General features: G+C 35.1%; 1 protein-coding gene across 1 annotated transcript; it reads right to left on the bottom strand.

Moving 5' to 3' along the window:
- Positions 1–13,818: 13,818 nt before the first annotated feature.
- Positions 13,819–16,008, bottom strand: LOC129005989 (uncharacterized). Its single transcript, XM_054435070.1, has one exon. It carries the CDS (start codon positions 16,006–16,008, stop codon positions 13,819–13,821), a length of 2,190 nt encoding a protein of 729 aa, XP_054291045.1.
- Positions 16,009–17,539: the final 1,531 nt, after the last annotated feature.

Genomic DNA, 17,539 nt, shown 5'->3' with positions numbered 1-17,539 from the left:
TCTTCTGTTTGTCTGTCTATGTGTAGATGGTGGTGGTGAAGAATGTTCAGGTGTCTGTAAAAAAAAAAATAGAAAGCCTATTGAAAAATATAATTATAAAATAAATAAAAAATAAATAAAATTCTGTTTAACAAACTCTAATTAATCAATAAAAATATACTTACAGCTAATCTTAGAATATCAAGATCATCTTGGAAGAATGAATCTCTGCTTGAATTCTGACTTGGAGGCACCATAGATTCTTGGCTTAAAGGTGGTGAATCTAAGAGGCTTGATGTGGAATTCTGGCTAAATGGTGGATCAACTGGTGAGTTGTCTTCTACAGGTGTTACTATATAGTTATAAATACGTCCTTCACTGTGTATCCAATTAATGTTAGCTGTGAATCGTCTCGTTGTATATCCGGTACCCGAGATGAGATGATCCCGATGTGTATAGGGCCTCATTAGATACCAACGATGTCCATCAATACTATCATTTATAATAGCTATACAGCTAGACGGACCTGCTCCCTGTGTTTGTATTTCATTTATTAGATGTTGTGCAGTTTGCTGAAAAAAAACAAATAACAGTAATTAAACTATATAGCTAATTAAAATATAAACAATAATCTAGAAACTTTTAAAAATGCTAGAGTAGAGCCTAAAAGTGTAAGACTAGTTTGCAACACATTGTCTCTAATATAGTTAAAATTGGTTAAGAAATAATGGAGAAGTAAAGTTTCAACATATTAATTATATAGATCACGAATATGTTTAGTGTTTAAATAATAAATACTAATACTTTTTAAAGAGTTAACTTAATCACTCCACTATAGTTATCAAAACTGAAAACAAACTCTTAAAGCTCTTGTGTAAAATCTGTCTAAGTAAAAGGTTTAGTAAAATATATTTGATTTAGGGTAAAGTTTGAGGTATGGGAGGTGTTTATACAAAAATACTTAATTTTGATACATTGTAAAAATCTAACTATTATATATATATATACTCAAGTTATATAGCTTACCCAGGTAATTGGATAAAAGTTGCTTAATTCATATGGTGGGGAGGAGGGTTGTAAAATTGGGTTGGCTGCTAGAATGAGGAGATGACCGAGATCATTTTGGAAAAAACTATCCGTCTCCATAGCGACAAATGGCTGAAAACATAAGTAGAATTAAAAACCTAATAAATTGAATTAAAAACTTAGATAACTAGAAGTTTACCTATACAAAGCTTATTTTGCAATACTTACAACAAGAACGGAAGATTCAGCCTCTCTTATTATATCTGAAAGATAGGAGTTGAATACAAATCTTCGTGATACAGGTGTTTGTGGAATAGATGTTCTAGCAAGTAACTGTTGTTCTTCATGACGAGATATAGGCAAACCATTTCTCTATAAAAGAAAAATATGTTATAATTAAAGAAAAATATTTCTTAAAAAGAGACACATATTATTATAATTATATATTATTAAATAAATCCTACCATTAATCGAAGTAAAATCCAGATAAGGTCAGGATATTCTTGTGAGGTCTCTATAATATAAACTCCAGTCTGTTCAGGGGGGTGGCTAATTCTCTGCATATTTTCGATCCTATTTCGAGCATATCTCTAGAAACAATAGACAAATAGGTTAAAAATAAAGAATTAAACAAACTACTACTATTATAGGTGTTTAAATTATATAGAGACCTACGTACCTCAGAAACTGTCCAAAAACCCCTAGGTATAGGTGGTATCAGATTCAGATTATTATAATCTAATGTAACAAAGGAAAGGACATCTCCCTGATTATTAATGAAGTAGTGTTCCAAGTCCTCATTATAGGAATATTGGTCCAAAAATGTCTCCAAACCACCGCCCCACTGTAATAACAAATATATATTTTAATAAATGTAAAAGTTATGCATTAACTATTGGATTAAACTATAATTTAGTGTACAACCCTAATTAACATAAATAGGTAAATTTTTATGAGTATTTAAAATCAGCTGTTGGATTTAGGTATTAAAAAGTTATAAAATTTATCAACAGAGTACAGTCTATTGTTTTTTTTTTATTTTTTTTTGTACATATATGCAAAAAGCTCAAGCAACAACAAAAATATGTGATAAAAACTAATAGGATTGTTTATAGTTAGTTTTCTAAAATTGTGATATCTTTTTAGGTTAACATTATAAATATGGTAGATGTGTATATAGCTAATATAGATAGAGATGATTAACAGATTTACTTACAGTTTCCAAAATTGAGCGCTCTCTTGCTCCCCTTGTATTTCCCTCTATTGTTCTATTCTATAACAAATATACTCAATTTAAAAAGATAACTCAATAAAACACAAACATAAAGCTTCTTTTAATTGAAATAAAATAATTATTTTTATTTTATAACAAATATACTTATTTCACTAATAAACACTAATAAAAACACTAACATAAAGCTACTTTTAATCATTTATCTAAAGTTGTATAATTATATAGATCTATAGTATTTACCTGGCTATTTGGTGATTGATTTTCATCAACTCCCTCAGAAGTGGAAACTAGTTGTAGTACAAGCAGAATAAAGAGTAAAAGCATTGTCTGTATGTAATACAAGTATAATAAATTGTATAGCATATCTATTGTCTATATATACCTGTAGTATAGGAAGTGTTTGAGGTCACCATATCTTTATCCCTACCGGTACTTCTCCTTGATGTTTTACTGTGTTACTATCATTCTAACTATGCCTGCGCCACGGAAGTGTTGGTCGTGTTGTCGCCTTGTTATATGCAGTGCATATAATGAACATTGGGGTATTTGGATACCTCTCTGTTGTGAGTAAGTATTTTTTAACTTTGAGGTTTTTTATTGCTTTGGGTTTTTAAAACTATTCTTAAGGTGAACATATATATCTTTCTTTTAGTTTAATGTTTTATTTTTATTTTTTATAGATGCTTATGGATGCCGTCTGAGGAGCTTCTTAAGATGCACAACAGGGGGTGTCTAGACTATGGCACGATGTGCGGTCACGAGGCGGAGGAGGGGGTGGAGGATGATGACATAGAGCCTGAAAGATAATCTGTTGGTAAGTTTTAAATCTAATTTTACTTAGGTGACCCACGTTTCCACACCACCCATGAGGTAGGGGTCTCAGTGCGTTGATGTATATTTAAAGTGGGCATCTCCCCCTTAGGCCTACCCCACAGTTTAACCTAATCTTTTTTTTATCTAATTTTACTTAGGTGACTCAAGTTTCCACACCACGGTAAGCTGTTAAGCTAGGCCGTATGAGTCCTGGCGCGTTTTTGATTATAGTGAGTTCCCCCAGAGGCCTATTCTCACTCTATAATAAATCTACTTTTTTTTTACTTTTTATTTTTATGATTTTTTTGGTGGCTCTAGGTTCTGCCTTTCCTAAGGTTTTTTTTGCATACCAAATTGTTCCAAGGAGTAGTACAGATTCTTCTAAATCTGAGCTTCTCAATTTACTAGATTTGGGATCTGCTGTATTATAGAAAAGCTACTCTAGGACATAGCTTAGCCCGGCCTTATGAGTGGGTGACAGTGCAAATATGCCAAATCGTTCCAAGGAGTAGTACAGGTTCTTCTAAATCTGAGCTTCTCAATTTACTAGATTTGGGGTCTATGCCTATCATGGAAAACCATCGTTCTACGGTGTTTAAACCAATCCAGCATCCGCTCTAGGACTTACAACGGCTTAGCTCAGTCTTTTTGAGTAGGTGACAAAAGTCTTTAAGTTTTAAGCTTAGAGTAACTCTTTTGCATAGTATTCAGCAGAACGTAGTGCACAGTTACTGTTATATTTATTTTTATGATAAAAGCAAACTATATCACTACTACTACTATTTTTATCTATATACATTTCATTTTCAATTTCAATTACACTATCGTGTAATCCCCTGAGAAATTGAGCTTTCTCAAGGCCTTTTGTATATAGAATAGTAAAAGGTTTACATAAATCCTTAATAAAGTCTAAATCATAAGGTATGTCCCCGTCATACCAATTTAGGTGATGGAAACGTTTAGTTAGCCATCTTGCTGTACGTTTCATTTTACTATTGAGAAAATTGAAGCTATATGGGTTTTCAAATATTAAATGTGTTCTATATGATTTTGCGACAATAGCAAACTCCTTTACGATGAAACAATTATTGTTATCTTTAAAGCCTTGAAATTCTACTACAGCTTCCATAGTGCGATTTCACTGTACAAACGATCAAAATAGGGGTCTGGTAGGTTTTGTGAAAAATCCTCTGTGTCAGATAAAAGTTGATCAATGCAAACTTTAATATCTTCCTCCAGGTAGAATAATTCCAAAAGTGCGCGACAAATCATTGGTACATTCTTTATCAGTAGATGCCATTCATTTAGGTTTAGAGTTAAAGAGTGTTCTCCGTCAGAGATACACGCATACTGATGACCAAAGATATTTGAAACTTTAATGGATGCCCCAGTATCGAGTTTAATAATGTATTGATTTTTACTTAAGAAAGCAATAGTTATTTCATTAAACCTGTCACAGAGTTGACAGAAAGAGTCATAGGACCAAAATACAAAACCCTTTCTCCCTTTAAATAAAACCCCGAGACTATTATCTCTGTTCTTAAAGAAGCCGGCAATTAGACACTTGGTCAGGTCAAAGTCTAGAAAGTAGACTGACTTTAAGAAAATCCCGGTTAGCACATTTATAGGTTCTTTTTCTCTAGGGATCAGTATATGCTCTGTCACTACGTCCTCACCTTGTGAAACCATCTTGCCTACTGACTCTAAATCACTCTGTTTCCTCTATAAATCGCACCCGCTCTTCTTTTTCTTCTTCCTCAGAGGAGGAGGAAGTGTCTTCGTATTCTTTGCGCCACTTAGCTATAATTCGGCAAGTTCCTAAAGGTATTTGAAAAACACATGTTTCTGCATGGTACTTGTAACAGTCCACAAAATACGATTCTATTAATAGATTGTCTTTTGTATAGCATTCTAGTTTTACCCAGCCGTATGCACTCCCCATCCTGATAGTATGAAGACCAATTAGAGACTGACAACTGAATCTGTTATACGGAGACTTTTCTTACATCACCAGTAATAGGTGTATATGTTATATGACAGTCGTATATGATAAGGCAATAACCCCATGTAGAAGGGGGGACATTATTTTTAAATTCAATTTCCAGTCTAACGTCCACAGGTCCCGTTTTAATTGTATCGTCTTGTTTTGAACAGTCGATAACGTATAGGGGGAATTTCTCTTTAAATTCTTTAAAGTCCAAAATAGGTGAGCTAGACGTATTGTTGTAATAGGCTCTTTGAAAGTTTGTGTACATATCATACAATAGACATTCATTACCACGGAGGTTATCGTATGGATAGAAATTAGAATTTAAATATAGTTTGATTTCGTTTAGGTTACAGGAATCAAATTGTGACATGTTTTTAGTTACGTCACCTTTCCGCCCTGTCTGTAATCCAAAGATGACAAATCTAGGTTTTTCTGTCTGATTAGTTGTGCGAATTTGCCAAGAAAGATTAGTAGTAGCTGGTAAATTGGGAAATTCGTGAATCTCCCATGAACGGAATGGAACATGAATTACCGGGTCCTTTTCAATATACCTATATAGTTTTAATTTCTGCGTATCATTAACTGTAATATGAGGCATACGCCAGTATATTTTAGTAAGATTCAATGTAACTGTACCGGGTGAGGCTAAACATACTGCATTAATGTCTGTAGCCGACCGCAACATCACTAATCCCTGTTTAATGTTTATTAAAACTTTTCTATAGTCTTCGGCAATGCCCAGTAGTAGACGTAAAGGAATGGAATATACAAATTCGGTAACTTTTTCAGTATTGCTAGGCCCTAGCCAGCAGCTATTTTTGAGGGGATTTATTTCCTCCTGACGTATTGAAAGGATATTCTTTAAAGTTGTACTGATGCCCACGTTACGTGTTCTATCAATTTCCTTCCCACATATCTCATATCTGATTTCCTCAAAGAGGAAAGCCATTGCGTTATTTATTAAATTGACATCTTGAGCTGTACCGTCAGCTGTTTTCTTTGCTGATACGTTCCCGTGTAATACAACATAACTTTCAAACGGTAAAGTAATAATATCTTGCTGTAAAATTGGAATCCGTATTTCATCGTTATTGTTTAGAGTAGTCGAAGTGTATGGTTGATAAGTATGATATTCAATGCCGGTAATGGTGTCATCATATAGAGCTTCACTTTCGATTGCTAGTAGAGCCATTTTTAAATACTTTAAAGCCGAGAGAGCGTAGCGAATTTATGTTTTTACTAGTTAACCCTTCAGACTTCTTTGTAGTAATGTGTTTTGAAACTACAGACCCATGATTATATATGATAAGACCCATTGGTACGTCTTAAGTGTAAACGCACCGATATTCTCTCTCCGCGAAAGTTTACCAAATTACCGTCCTGGTCTCTTAATGAAACTGTTAAGCTGTTTATCCTTTGAGCGATGACGGGTAAGTAAATTACGTTCTTGGGGATCTCAATGATTTTATACCCAGGTGGCTCAGCTGGATAAAACTCATGTATTACATGAGATTCAACGCCATCAATAAATGAGCCACGAGTAATATTACACGCCACTCTGATTGAATTAACTCTGATAATGTTGACAGGTAGTTCGGAAACGTGTGTTTTATTCGCCTCGTATACTTTATTACTAAAACCCAATGTTTTACCTATCGTACCGGGTTTACTGAAATCCACACTTTCCTGACAGGTCAGCTCGGTTTTAAGTGTATTATTATTGGCTTTTAATGTAAACTTGTACTCTTTAGATAGCTGGGACTTTATATATTTTTCTATATCTTCGATTTCGTATGAACCTTCAGGAATAGTGATAACACCTTTATTGCCATAGTGAAACTTGTTATTTATATTATTCTCAATATTTGGTATAGAGTTATATGTAGATAGTTCGATTAACCCTAGCTCCCATTCCCCATTACTGACATCAATAGGCGTTGATAACTCGTGTGAAAAGATGCTATTTGTACCCGTAAGACTAAACATTTTCGGTTAGAAACTTTAAACATAAATGTCCACAGATGACTGAGTTAAAACTCTGTTCTCTTGTATAATTATAGTAAATCTTACAGTTGTTAAAATATTTTATTAGCTCTAGCGGAGGTCTGAGATTACCGAAACTGTCAAAGTAATAAACGATATTATTACTCTTTTTATAGCATATCCAGTGGGTGCCGGGGCCTGATGTACTGTCTAAATTCACTATAGCTGATTCATACACTTTAGGCTTTTTTGGTAAACCATCTCTCATATATACACCTCTAAAGTTTGGTATTTTAAGTAATTTTGCATACTTTATCAAGTCATAGTTTGTTAGAGGTTTTATCGGTATTGACAAGCTTTTTTTTTCTTTGTAACTCTGCGTTTTACTTTCCTCTTACCACCACCTTCTCTTTTGTATGGTCTAAGGTACAAACCCTTACCCCTTGTTTTAGGGGTACATCTTCTTTTCTTTTTCTGTCCCCCTCCAAAAGCTGTTTTAGTCTTCATTATACCTGTTATCGCTAGAGCTGCAGCTTTCTCGCCAACACTAGAATCAGATGCTTTAACACGTTGCCACGCGCTATCAATCAGCTGACGGTCTGCGTTCAGCCGGTTCGCGTTATCTTTGTATTTTGAATAAGCAATATCGTGTACCTTACACGCCTCGTCTAATTTATTGATTCCTTTGTCTCCCCTCGCTAACCTTTCTTTTAATTTTGTTCCAGGTCCACAGTAGTTAAAACGCTTGAAATTAAAAGGGTTAATACTGGCTGGTAAATGTAGTTCAATAGGTAATTTATCGATAACCTTATTTATAGCTGAAGCAACAAACCCACTTCCTCTTTTGGGGAATCGTTTCTTTCTGAGTGTCTTTTTCATTACTGTAGGTATTTAAGCACCTCATATAATCTGGTGAGCAATGTCTCACGTATACAGGTAATTTCTAAAATATCAAATGCACTTTTTACTGAGCCCGTAACAGTGCTGGTAAACTCGTTGTATTCCAATACTGAACTGTCAGTTAAAAAGTATATTCTACCATTTATATACCGAAAAGCCCCATTAACACTATTAGGAACTCCATTCAAGTAGGAGCTTATACCACCTAAATGAGTAGCTCTGAATGAACACTCATCCAATGAGTATAAAGACCAATTGTCTATAAGTAACAGAGTCTTTCCTGTGTTACCGGCTAAAACTGCATTTATATTACTAACAGGTCTCCCTACTACATTACTAATACTATATCTGACATTAAATGTTAATGATGGATATTGGAATAGGTAAACATCTTTCCCGCTAAATAAAGCTATTTGACCACTTGGTCTTTGGTAAATGGCTGATACCTCTTTAAAATCATGAGGTAGAAAGTTTAGCCAGTCTGTAATCTTTATACTTGTATTATACTGTTCCGGGGTTCTTTCTGCAGGGTCAAGACTTAGTATCCATACACGATCTAGCAAAAATGCAAATATTTTCTTATTTACAATTATGTATGTAGATATGTTTCTTTTTAGCTCACAAATATTGATATTTTCATACTTATTTTGTTTTGTGAATGTAACTGGTTTACTAGTTGTTGTTGTTGTAGGTAGTGGTTTACTAGTTGTTGTTGTTGTTGTAGTTGTAGATGTTGTGGATGTTGTTGGTTTAATAGTTGTTGTTGTTTGTTTAATAGTTGTTGTTGATGTTTGAATAGGACGTCTACCATATAGAAACTGAATAGCTAATATATCATCTTTACCTAATTCAAATTCATTTAGATCTATGATTCCTTGAGGATGCCTCATAAAAGGGTACATGATTGATTCGTTATCGAAAGAGTGGTCTAAACCTAACGCGTGTCCAATCTCGTGTACTAATGTTAGAAAAAACGAAATGTTTTCATAACGCGGTAAGTCCATAGTATAATCCCAATTCTCCTCAGAGTCCAGATGAATATCGGTTGAATTAAATCCAGCTTGAGGTGTATAAGCATGAGCTAGTTCTAAACCGGGCCCATCAAATTCATAAAAACATGTAATTTTTCTATTATAAAACATATGTTTTCTTTGAACGGAAAATGAAATAAAGATGGTAGGATTATGAAATGACCTTCTAAAAGTGATGTTTGCATGTTTCTCCCATACACGGAACGCTTTTTCAATAATAATATTACCTAGATGAGATATATTATATCCGTACCATGTAATTACTGTTGTATTCCATTTACGGTTAGGTATAACTGCAAATGGCAGTGGATTATCTTTATTACCACATCGTGGTTGGTTTAATAATTCTAATGTTGCATTATCTAAGGTACCGGTCACTTCCAAGTTAAACGTCTCTTGAAACTGTTTTACCGCATCACCTATGTCGTCGTTTAAAGCAGAATCAGCTATATAGCCATACTTTTGTAAATATTCTAATGTTTTATTACACAACACAGTGTGTGGTACAAGCAATAGAAACACAAGAACCGACATGTTCAAAGATCTAAGCTTTAATGATTAGTCAACTATAGACGCGTGCTTTTTATTCACTAGTCATGAACAGATCATAGTTATTTGGGGGGAGGGGTTTTACTTCTTCATTGACTTCTTTTTCATCGGGCACTTTATATAGTTCCTCCCAATTTAGATAATCATTTTCTCCAGTAATAGGTAAATTGGCAGACCTTCCCGTATGTCTTTTATGAATATAGTTAAATAGAATCACGCTGAATTTTTTCAACTCTCTATCATGATATATCTTGTTTTGTGTTATTAAACTCTGATGTTGTGATATTTTCTCATTTATGGTAGTAATATCGGATTTAAGTCTATCCAAATGTTTAGACATTGGTGTAAATATACTATTTGTACTTCTCTCCAAATATTCTTTTGTTATAGCGTCGTCTTTATCCTTAGGCTCAGCTAGATGTGTTATTTGTTTCCCCTGAGCATCAAAATGGGAGTCCTTGAGTGTTAGACAGAGTTGTTTTACAGTCTGGTAGTTGACTCCATCAGTATTTCCAACAGGATCGCCCACATTTATTAATCTTTTACTTCTAAGATTATAGCTGTGTTTATCACTGGGTATAATTCTTTTATCAACATATTCCTTTGAAGCCGCGTCATTACTGTTTTTAGGTTTACCAATATTAGTCAGAATTTTATTCTGTAGGTCGTAGTTTCCCTCGGCTGAAAAAAAACCCGTTGCCCTTGGGTCCTTTAACAGGATCTTTGCCAGATTTACTACTGCGTCCAAACTTATCAATAGTCATTATATTAATGATTTAAACCTAGAGTTTCCACTGCCTCTTATATACCCAGCTTCCCTAAGCTCTTCTATAATACTGATGATCTCATTGGAATGCACTCTGTTTCCAGTCTCTGTAGACATAATTATATGTCCAAGTCTGTTTACAAGCTCATTTACATCATCCCAATAGATAATGTCTCGGGATTGTATATTTTTCCATAGTAAGCCTTTCCCTTGTGCAGACATCAATGGTTGTATGATTTTAAGATATTTTTGACCTCTATTTGATTTAACTCGACCTGTAGGTTCATAATTCTCCCTATGTGCATTTGTAGCATACAATATACTTTTGTAGGCATTTAAATCGTTTTCTTTGTAAGTATCTTTATCGGGTAATCGCTTGAATAATAGTTCATAGAGACCTTCAGACGCTCCATAGTTAACACCACCGATACGTATATTGCCTTTATGGTCAAAGTCCAAGTTTTCACTGCCAACCATTAACACATCACCGTCTTCATAACGTGGACCAAATGTATAGTCTATTACCTTTTGTTTACCACCCATATCCTTGATAAACCACGTCATATATTGTTGTGTCACTGGGTTGTCAAAGTATTCCTCAACAAACTGAGTAGTAGAGGCTAAATTAGTTGGTGTTGAGACAAGTTCGGTAAATTCTGATCCTTTAGGCCTTACAGGGGTAGCTAGTGGCTCAACTACCCTCATAGGGGTGGATGAAGCTGGTGGTTTAGCTACTATCTCATTTTCTGAATCTGTAGTTTCATAGTCCATAGGCTCCTCTTCCTTAACTTCACTTTTAATTAGCGGCTGTGGTGCAGCTTTTCTTAATTCCTGTATAATAGGTCTGTACTGTTTTTCCAGCTGTAAATCCGTATCCTCTGTACCCTCTTTAAACATTTTATACTTGTGTTTAATAGCCTTTCTAAGCTCTATAAGTCGAGCAGTTAGCTGTTGTTTATCCTTGGAACTCATATTTGTGAATGAAGTATGCAGGCTTGTATGTATAGTTTTATGGGTTTCAACCTATCTAAAAAAAAAACACCTTTTATTTTTTTTTCAAAATACCATAAACGATTTACTCAAGTCAATGGTGTAATACTGTTTATAACTCTGTTACAAAACTATCGATTCCTACCCTATATCTACCTTTATTAAGATCCGATGTTTTGTCAATTACTAAAAACCCAAAGTTATCTTTCCACGAAACTGCACAGATTTCTTTTAACTTGTCAAAGGACATATCAGTTGTCACGTGATCATTATATACATGTCTCAGATTCATTTCATCCTGCTTAAATAGTATAAGAAAGTTACAATTATCTCTGATTAACTGTTTTGGAATACTACTGTAGGTCTGTCCCAAGTAGAATATATCTAAGTTTTTATGTCTCCCCATAGCAAAATAACTTCTAATCATATTATGCTTCGCACAACTTATATCGTCAAATATAATTATAGAGTTTTTCTTTGTATCATTAGGTTTTATAACTTGAGTAGTTTCATCAAACTCATAGTATCCAATTTCTTTGGGCAACACTTGTTTAAGCAACTTGTATTTATTCTGATATAAAGACTTTGAAAAAACATAAATATTTTCAAATCGCAAACCATTTGGATCAAAGATCATATTGAATAGTACATTGGTTTTACCACATGAACTAGGACCACAAAGAATAGACCGAATTGAACTTGGCAATAGTTGACCATGCTTGAAATTCTTATCTAACCCTGAACCACTAAAGATATCAAAGTTTATTACAGGAAACTGCACATTATGCTGTACTAACCTCATTGTTACTGATTACACTGCTTTAAGTGGATTTGTTTTTATACTTTAGATAACAATGACTACTACTACTACTACTAGGTCCTTGACAATTTTCCTACTATTATGGACTTTTTACAATACCTTGGTAGATAGTGACTAATTAACTATATCCTTGTTATTTATCCAGCTATTATGTGTTTCATCAAAGCCTTTCCACTTTACTAGTAATTTAGAACCTTTACGCTGTAAAACCTTCTCAACCAGATATACATTACCCGTTTTAGCCTTGCTAATTTCCTCAGCATAAAAGCCACCTTTAAGGATTTCCCCAGTCGAGTCTTGTAGTATATATGTGACGGGTCTTGTAGGTTTAATCGCGTATACTTTAAAAACTTCATTAGTCCAGTTGGGCAAGTACCCCTTTTTGAACATTCTTCTAGCTTTACTGATTCTAACATTATCTCCTAATTGAAATTTAATTTTATCTTTAGGGTTTTTTAGTTTGTTTAGTCTTTTTAGTATCATCTTAACATGTTTTTGTTTAACATCTTTAGGCTTCATACCAATAGTCCTATGTTTACTGTTATTATATGACTTAACAATATTTGGCAAGATACTTAGCCACTCGTAGCTTCCACGAGCAGTAAATAATTTATACATTTTATTCTTGAGCGATTTATTATACCTCTCACATATTGATGCCTTTTTTTCTGAGAATGTATGATAATGATTTATATTATACTCTTTCATCAATCTATTAATATGAATATTAAAAAACTCTTTCCCTTGATCGGTTTGAAAATTTTTCATTTTATATTTAACTAGTATAGGTTCGAGTGCTTTGGCAACTACAGGGCCTGACTTGTCCTTTAAAGGTATGGCAAAACCTAATTTAGAAAAACAGTTGATGATTGTCATAATGTAGCGGTACCCCTTGTTTAACTTTGCATATGGCTGCATCTCTACTATATCAGCTTGATACAAATCATTTATTCCCTTAAGTGTTACATTACGTGTGACATAGTTCTTCCTTGCAGGTTTGTATAGCTCTTCCGCTATGGCTTCCATGATGGAAATGATTTATCTTAACATCTGTTACATATAATATAGCTTTGTATTGGATAGGGTTTGAGACTATCCCCTCAATAAATGAGGCCAGGTTAAGCGTTTATAACCAATTCAGATTATCTGAATTGGTTATAAACGCCCTCTCCCTTACTTAACAAAGCTTTTTATTTTTTTTTTGTCAAATCTATAGATAAATAGTTATGTAGCTCTACCAAATGTTAATTTCAAAGTTTTCATTTTAAAGTTTATAGATCTTTTAGTTAGTCATACTAGTGACCTTCATTCGCAGCCTGCAGTGACCGATGAATCTCTAGGATTTAGCTCATTTTTCCTACAAGGTCTTACTCAATCCGCCTTAGTAGGTGGTAACCATATGGTGACCGAGTACCTTGAGATTACATCATTCTTACTAGGACTTACTATAATGCGGCCTTGGTAAGTGGTGACTACAGCTGAGCTACAAGGAGTAGTTCAGGTTCTTTCCAATCTGAGCTTCTCAATGTAGACTCACACACAGAGACACATACACACACACATTCATACATATAATTTTGATTGAGTTACATAAGTATTATTTATCTATAGACTTGTTTTTTATATTTTTTTTATTTTTTTTTATTGGGAGAGTTATATACAAGATTATTTACAAAGTTATATACAAAAGTTATTATTTACAAAATTATTTACAAAGTTATGTACAAAAGTTATTATTTACAGGTCTCTTTGGACTTTGCTAAATCCAAAAGGTAGAGTGTCATACTCTCCTTCATACTTTCTCTTTGGCCCAGTGATTTTAAAGACTTTACTCTCAGTGATGGTGACGATGTCCCTATCTTTAGTTCTTCTGATTCTGTGTTCTTCGATATCAATGGACTGCTTTACTTCACTAAGAACCATTTCTCTTAGTTTTTCAAAATTCAAAGTTTTTGATGTTTTAAAGTTGAGGGTAAGGCCCTTAATTTTACAAACTGGGATCAATTTCTGTTGATTGGTTGACCAGACAAGGTATGCATAGGTTTTAGGCCCCCCAGAGACAAGTTCAGTGATATAAGAGCCGGGTCCATAATCTGTCAATTCATCTGTCATTTCACCGAGGTAATCTCCTGTAGGGACTCTATACAGGCCCTGACGGTGATAGAATAAAACACTGTCTGTATCATAATATAATACTTGAGCTCCTAGGGCATCAAGGTGTTCATAGAGCTTGAGCCTAGCTTGCGAGGTGGTGTAAGCCGCGATACAAACATTAACGTTACTGAGAGGCTCTCCAACTTCTTCCAAATACTCCCAGGAAACAACTACAACCTCATCATTGACAGTCTGGAGCCTATTCACTTTAATTTCAGGGGATGAGAACATTTGAAAGAGGGTTTTAGAGTCCCTAACAATTGTAGCTTTAGTTTGGTTCTCCCTCTGGCCAAATTTTCCCCAAAAACTATTTAACATTAATTTTGCCAAAGACCTCAATCCCCCATTCTTAACAATCTTTTCTTTCTCCAGCTTGATTCCCTCATGTGTCAAATACTCTGCAATATACTTGTTTTTGTCCTCCTCAGTCCTACACCACTCTGGATAGCCCGAAGCTTCCTGTTTCATCTTAAGAAATTTATTTATAAAATCAGTGAACAAGCCCCCATTTTCATAAGTCGCTACCTGGTACTCCCATAACTCATACATGTCCAATACAATATATCCTTTCTCTACAGCTTTCCTAATCTCATCCATAGTCCAAGTCCCAACTAGTGCCCTATTATCACTGTCATGATTACACTCTCCCTGATACATCATCTCCCCACAAGTCCTACACAACGCAAACATCAATTTGTTATTCATTTTTGTAGGGAGTACAGGGTGATAGAGATCACGAGGCGGCAAAACTTTACATTTTAGCAAACCCTCTACTTCCATACCTCTCTCACGACACTCCCTATCTCCTACATAGATAGTTGGGTGGCCTACAGGGTACTTCCCATACTTACAAACATACGGATAGAGAGAGCAAACATCAACATATTGAATAGTTTCCCCCTCAGCACATTTGTGATAGGATTTTGCATTACCTGTCCTACCTCCAAAGAAAGACTGTCGTGGGTCTAGTGGGAGATTATTCAAGATGGACAGACTATCCAGATGATTGAGTTTTTGGTCTTTTTTCTGCTTACGGAATTCACATTCCCACATCTCTACCAATACATGTTCTGTAAACTTTGCATTTTTAGCCATAGTTCTCTCATAACGGAGATGAAGAGAATCAGAGGGGTCCTCCTTCAAGGGGGCGTGACGGTTGTAGGAAAAACATTTAGGGCACCCGTGCCAGTAACACCCTTGGAACTCATAGATGTTTCTACCATCAAACCCGTCCACTTTCACCCCATTAACTTTGACTTCTTTGCCTCGTCCAGCATGATCAATCCTAATTCCGTTGGTTTCCTCGACCCAAGAAAGCCATTGGAGTGCTATAACTGATTGAGTGTCTACTAATCGATAGCCGTTTTTAGGGATAAGTCCGATAGTATTGGGTTTAAGGAAATTACGGCGGAAAGCTAGATTACAGGCACTCGCAATGGTAACAGCCTCGAGAAACGGGTCAACATTACACTCTTTTAGGAAGATTGAGCGGAACTTTAGACAGGCTTGAGCCAAGATATCAACATCTGACATACAGTAAGCTAGGATCTCATTTTTGAAGTTGAATACGTAGTTGTTAGCAATCTGTTCACCATACCATTTGTCAAAATCATTGTGAGATTTCTCAAACATAGATTCGGGACAATAGTACTCTTTGGGTGGCATAGGGCCTACATAGTTTTGGTTTGCCAGTGTGTTGAACAAGTGGGGAAAATAACCTTTCTTTTTCTCTGGAGGTAGGTCAAAGGCTTTAGGCAGAACAGACAGAGCCATGGGGAAGTAGCTTAGTGAGTCCACAAACCTAACATTGTCAATTTTCATCAAGATAATTTTGGTTCCCCTCATTACAAGTTCCGGTGTGAATTTTGTTTCTTCCAACAAGTACTTTAGCAAGAATTGAAAGTCAAAACCCTGCCCATTGTGGGCAATTACACAGACATTTTTAAACTGTTTCCTCACATACATTACATAGTCCATGAACTGATTGATAGGGTCAGAGTCAAACACACGTGTACGATTTTTACATGATATACAGAATTTCCCCTCAATACACCGGTAACAAAACTGCTGAGAGACACACAAGTTTACTTTATGCAATTTACTTTCAGGATCAGAGGGCAGGGACTCATCCTGACGGGTTTCCAGATCAAAGAAAATAAAAACATAGTCTTTAGATTTAGGTTTGCCTTTGTTGGGTTTCATATAACATTTATGGTTAGGATCTTTAAATTCTCCACAGGGCTTACAATACACCTCCCCACACTTGTGAGGCTTAGACCGTTCTCTAATACAAACTAGTTTCCCACAATCTAGACATTTCTTTACATTTTTACACCTATCAGCCTGGTGTGCAATGAAACAGCATTGGTTTTTGTAAGTCATATTACATTTAGGACACAAGATTCCCCCATACTCCTCTACACAAGGGGGTGAGATGGTCTGACACTGTGGGCAAATATTTGAGCAGCGGTGCTCACCTTTGTGATCATACGGGATATGACAAGCTCCACAAAAGTATTTACAAGCAAAAGCAGCTGTCAGACTAGTGATTACATTATAGTGTCCATTGTGAAACAACAAATTAATTTTGAACTTGGGATTCTCTATATTTCCCTCAAAGTAAACATCCCTACCTTTAGCATTGTAGTTGTACACAGTGATTTTATAGTCTTTAAGCAAGTCCTGGAATTTTTCAAGTTCGGTAATACCTGCACCACCCTCAGGCATCTCAACTCTAGCTCTACATACAAGTTCTTGAGCCCTAACAGTCTGTCTTTTTGCCCTATCTTTTCTAACTGCACTGTATTCAGGATCTTTAGTTACATTGGCTATAGCCACTACAATAGCACGAGGAAGACACAAATTATCTTTATTGTTAATTACAACAATCCCAGTTCTAGCTTTACACTCCTCATCAAATGTGTTATACAGGCCAGGTCTTCTAATAGCCCCTGAACCTACAGGGAGATTAACTCGGGTACATTCAACTTGAAATGTATCTGTGGACTTGATTGATTCAGAATTTGATTGTACAATTCCCCCAAAGATTTGCCACAAAACGTCCTCATTAACTTCATCTGCAGGGCGAAAAGCAACAAACCCCGGCTCTTTACTTTTTAGGTTAAGTGATCGCAAAGTGAATCCCAATTGGTCGCCCTCCTCACAGACTTCTTTCATTTCATTTACAATTTGACCAAACCCTTGTCTTAGCCAATCAATCTCACTAGTTTCAGCAGGAGGATTGGAAAACTTAAAAACAGTATTAATTCCATGAATTCTAAATTTCTTTACATAGTTCTCATGT

This window comes from Macrosteles quadrilineatus, unplaced genomic scaffold (genome assembly GCF_028750875.1).
Source record: "Macrosteles quadrilineatus isolate MER2022 unplaced genomic scaffold, UCM_ALF_1.0 Scaffold_51__1_contigs__length_872494, whole genome shotgun sequence".
In the NCBI taxonomy this organism is placed as follows: domain Eukaryota; kingdom Metazoa; phylum Arthropoda; class Insecta; order Hemiptera; family Cicadellidae; genus Macrosteles; species Macrosteles quadrilineatus.
The sequence above is the reverse complement of the archived record's forward strand: the minus strand, read 5'-3'. Positions and strand labels throughout refer to the sequence as shown.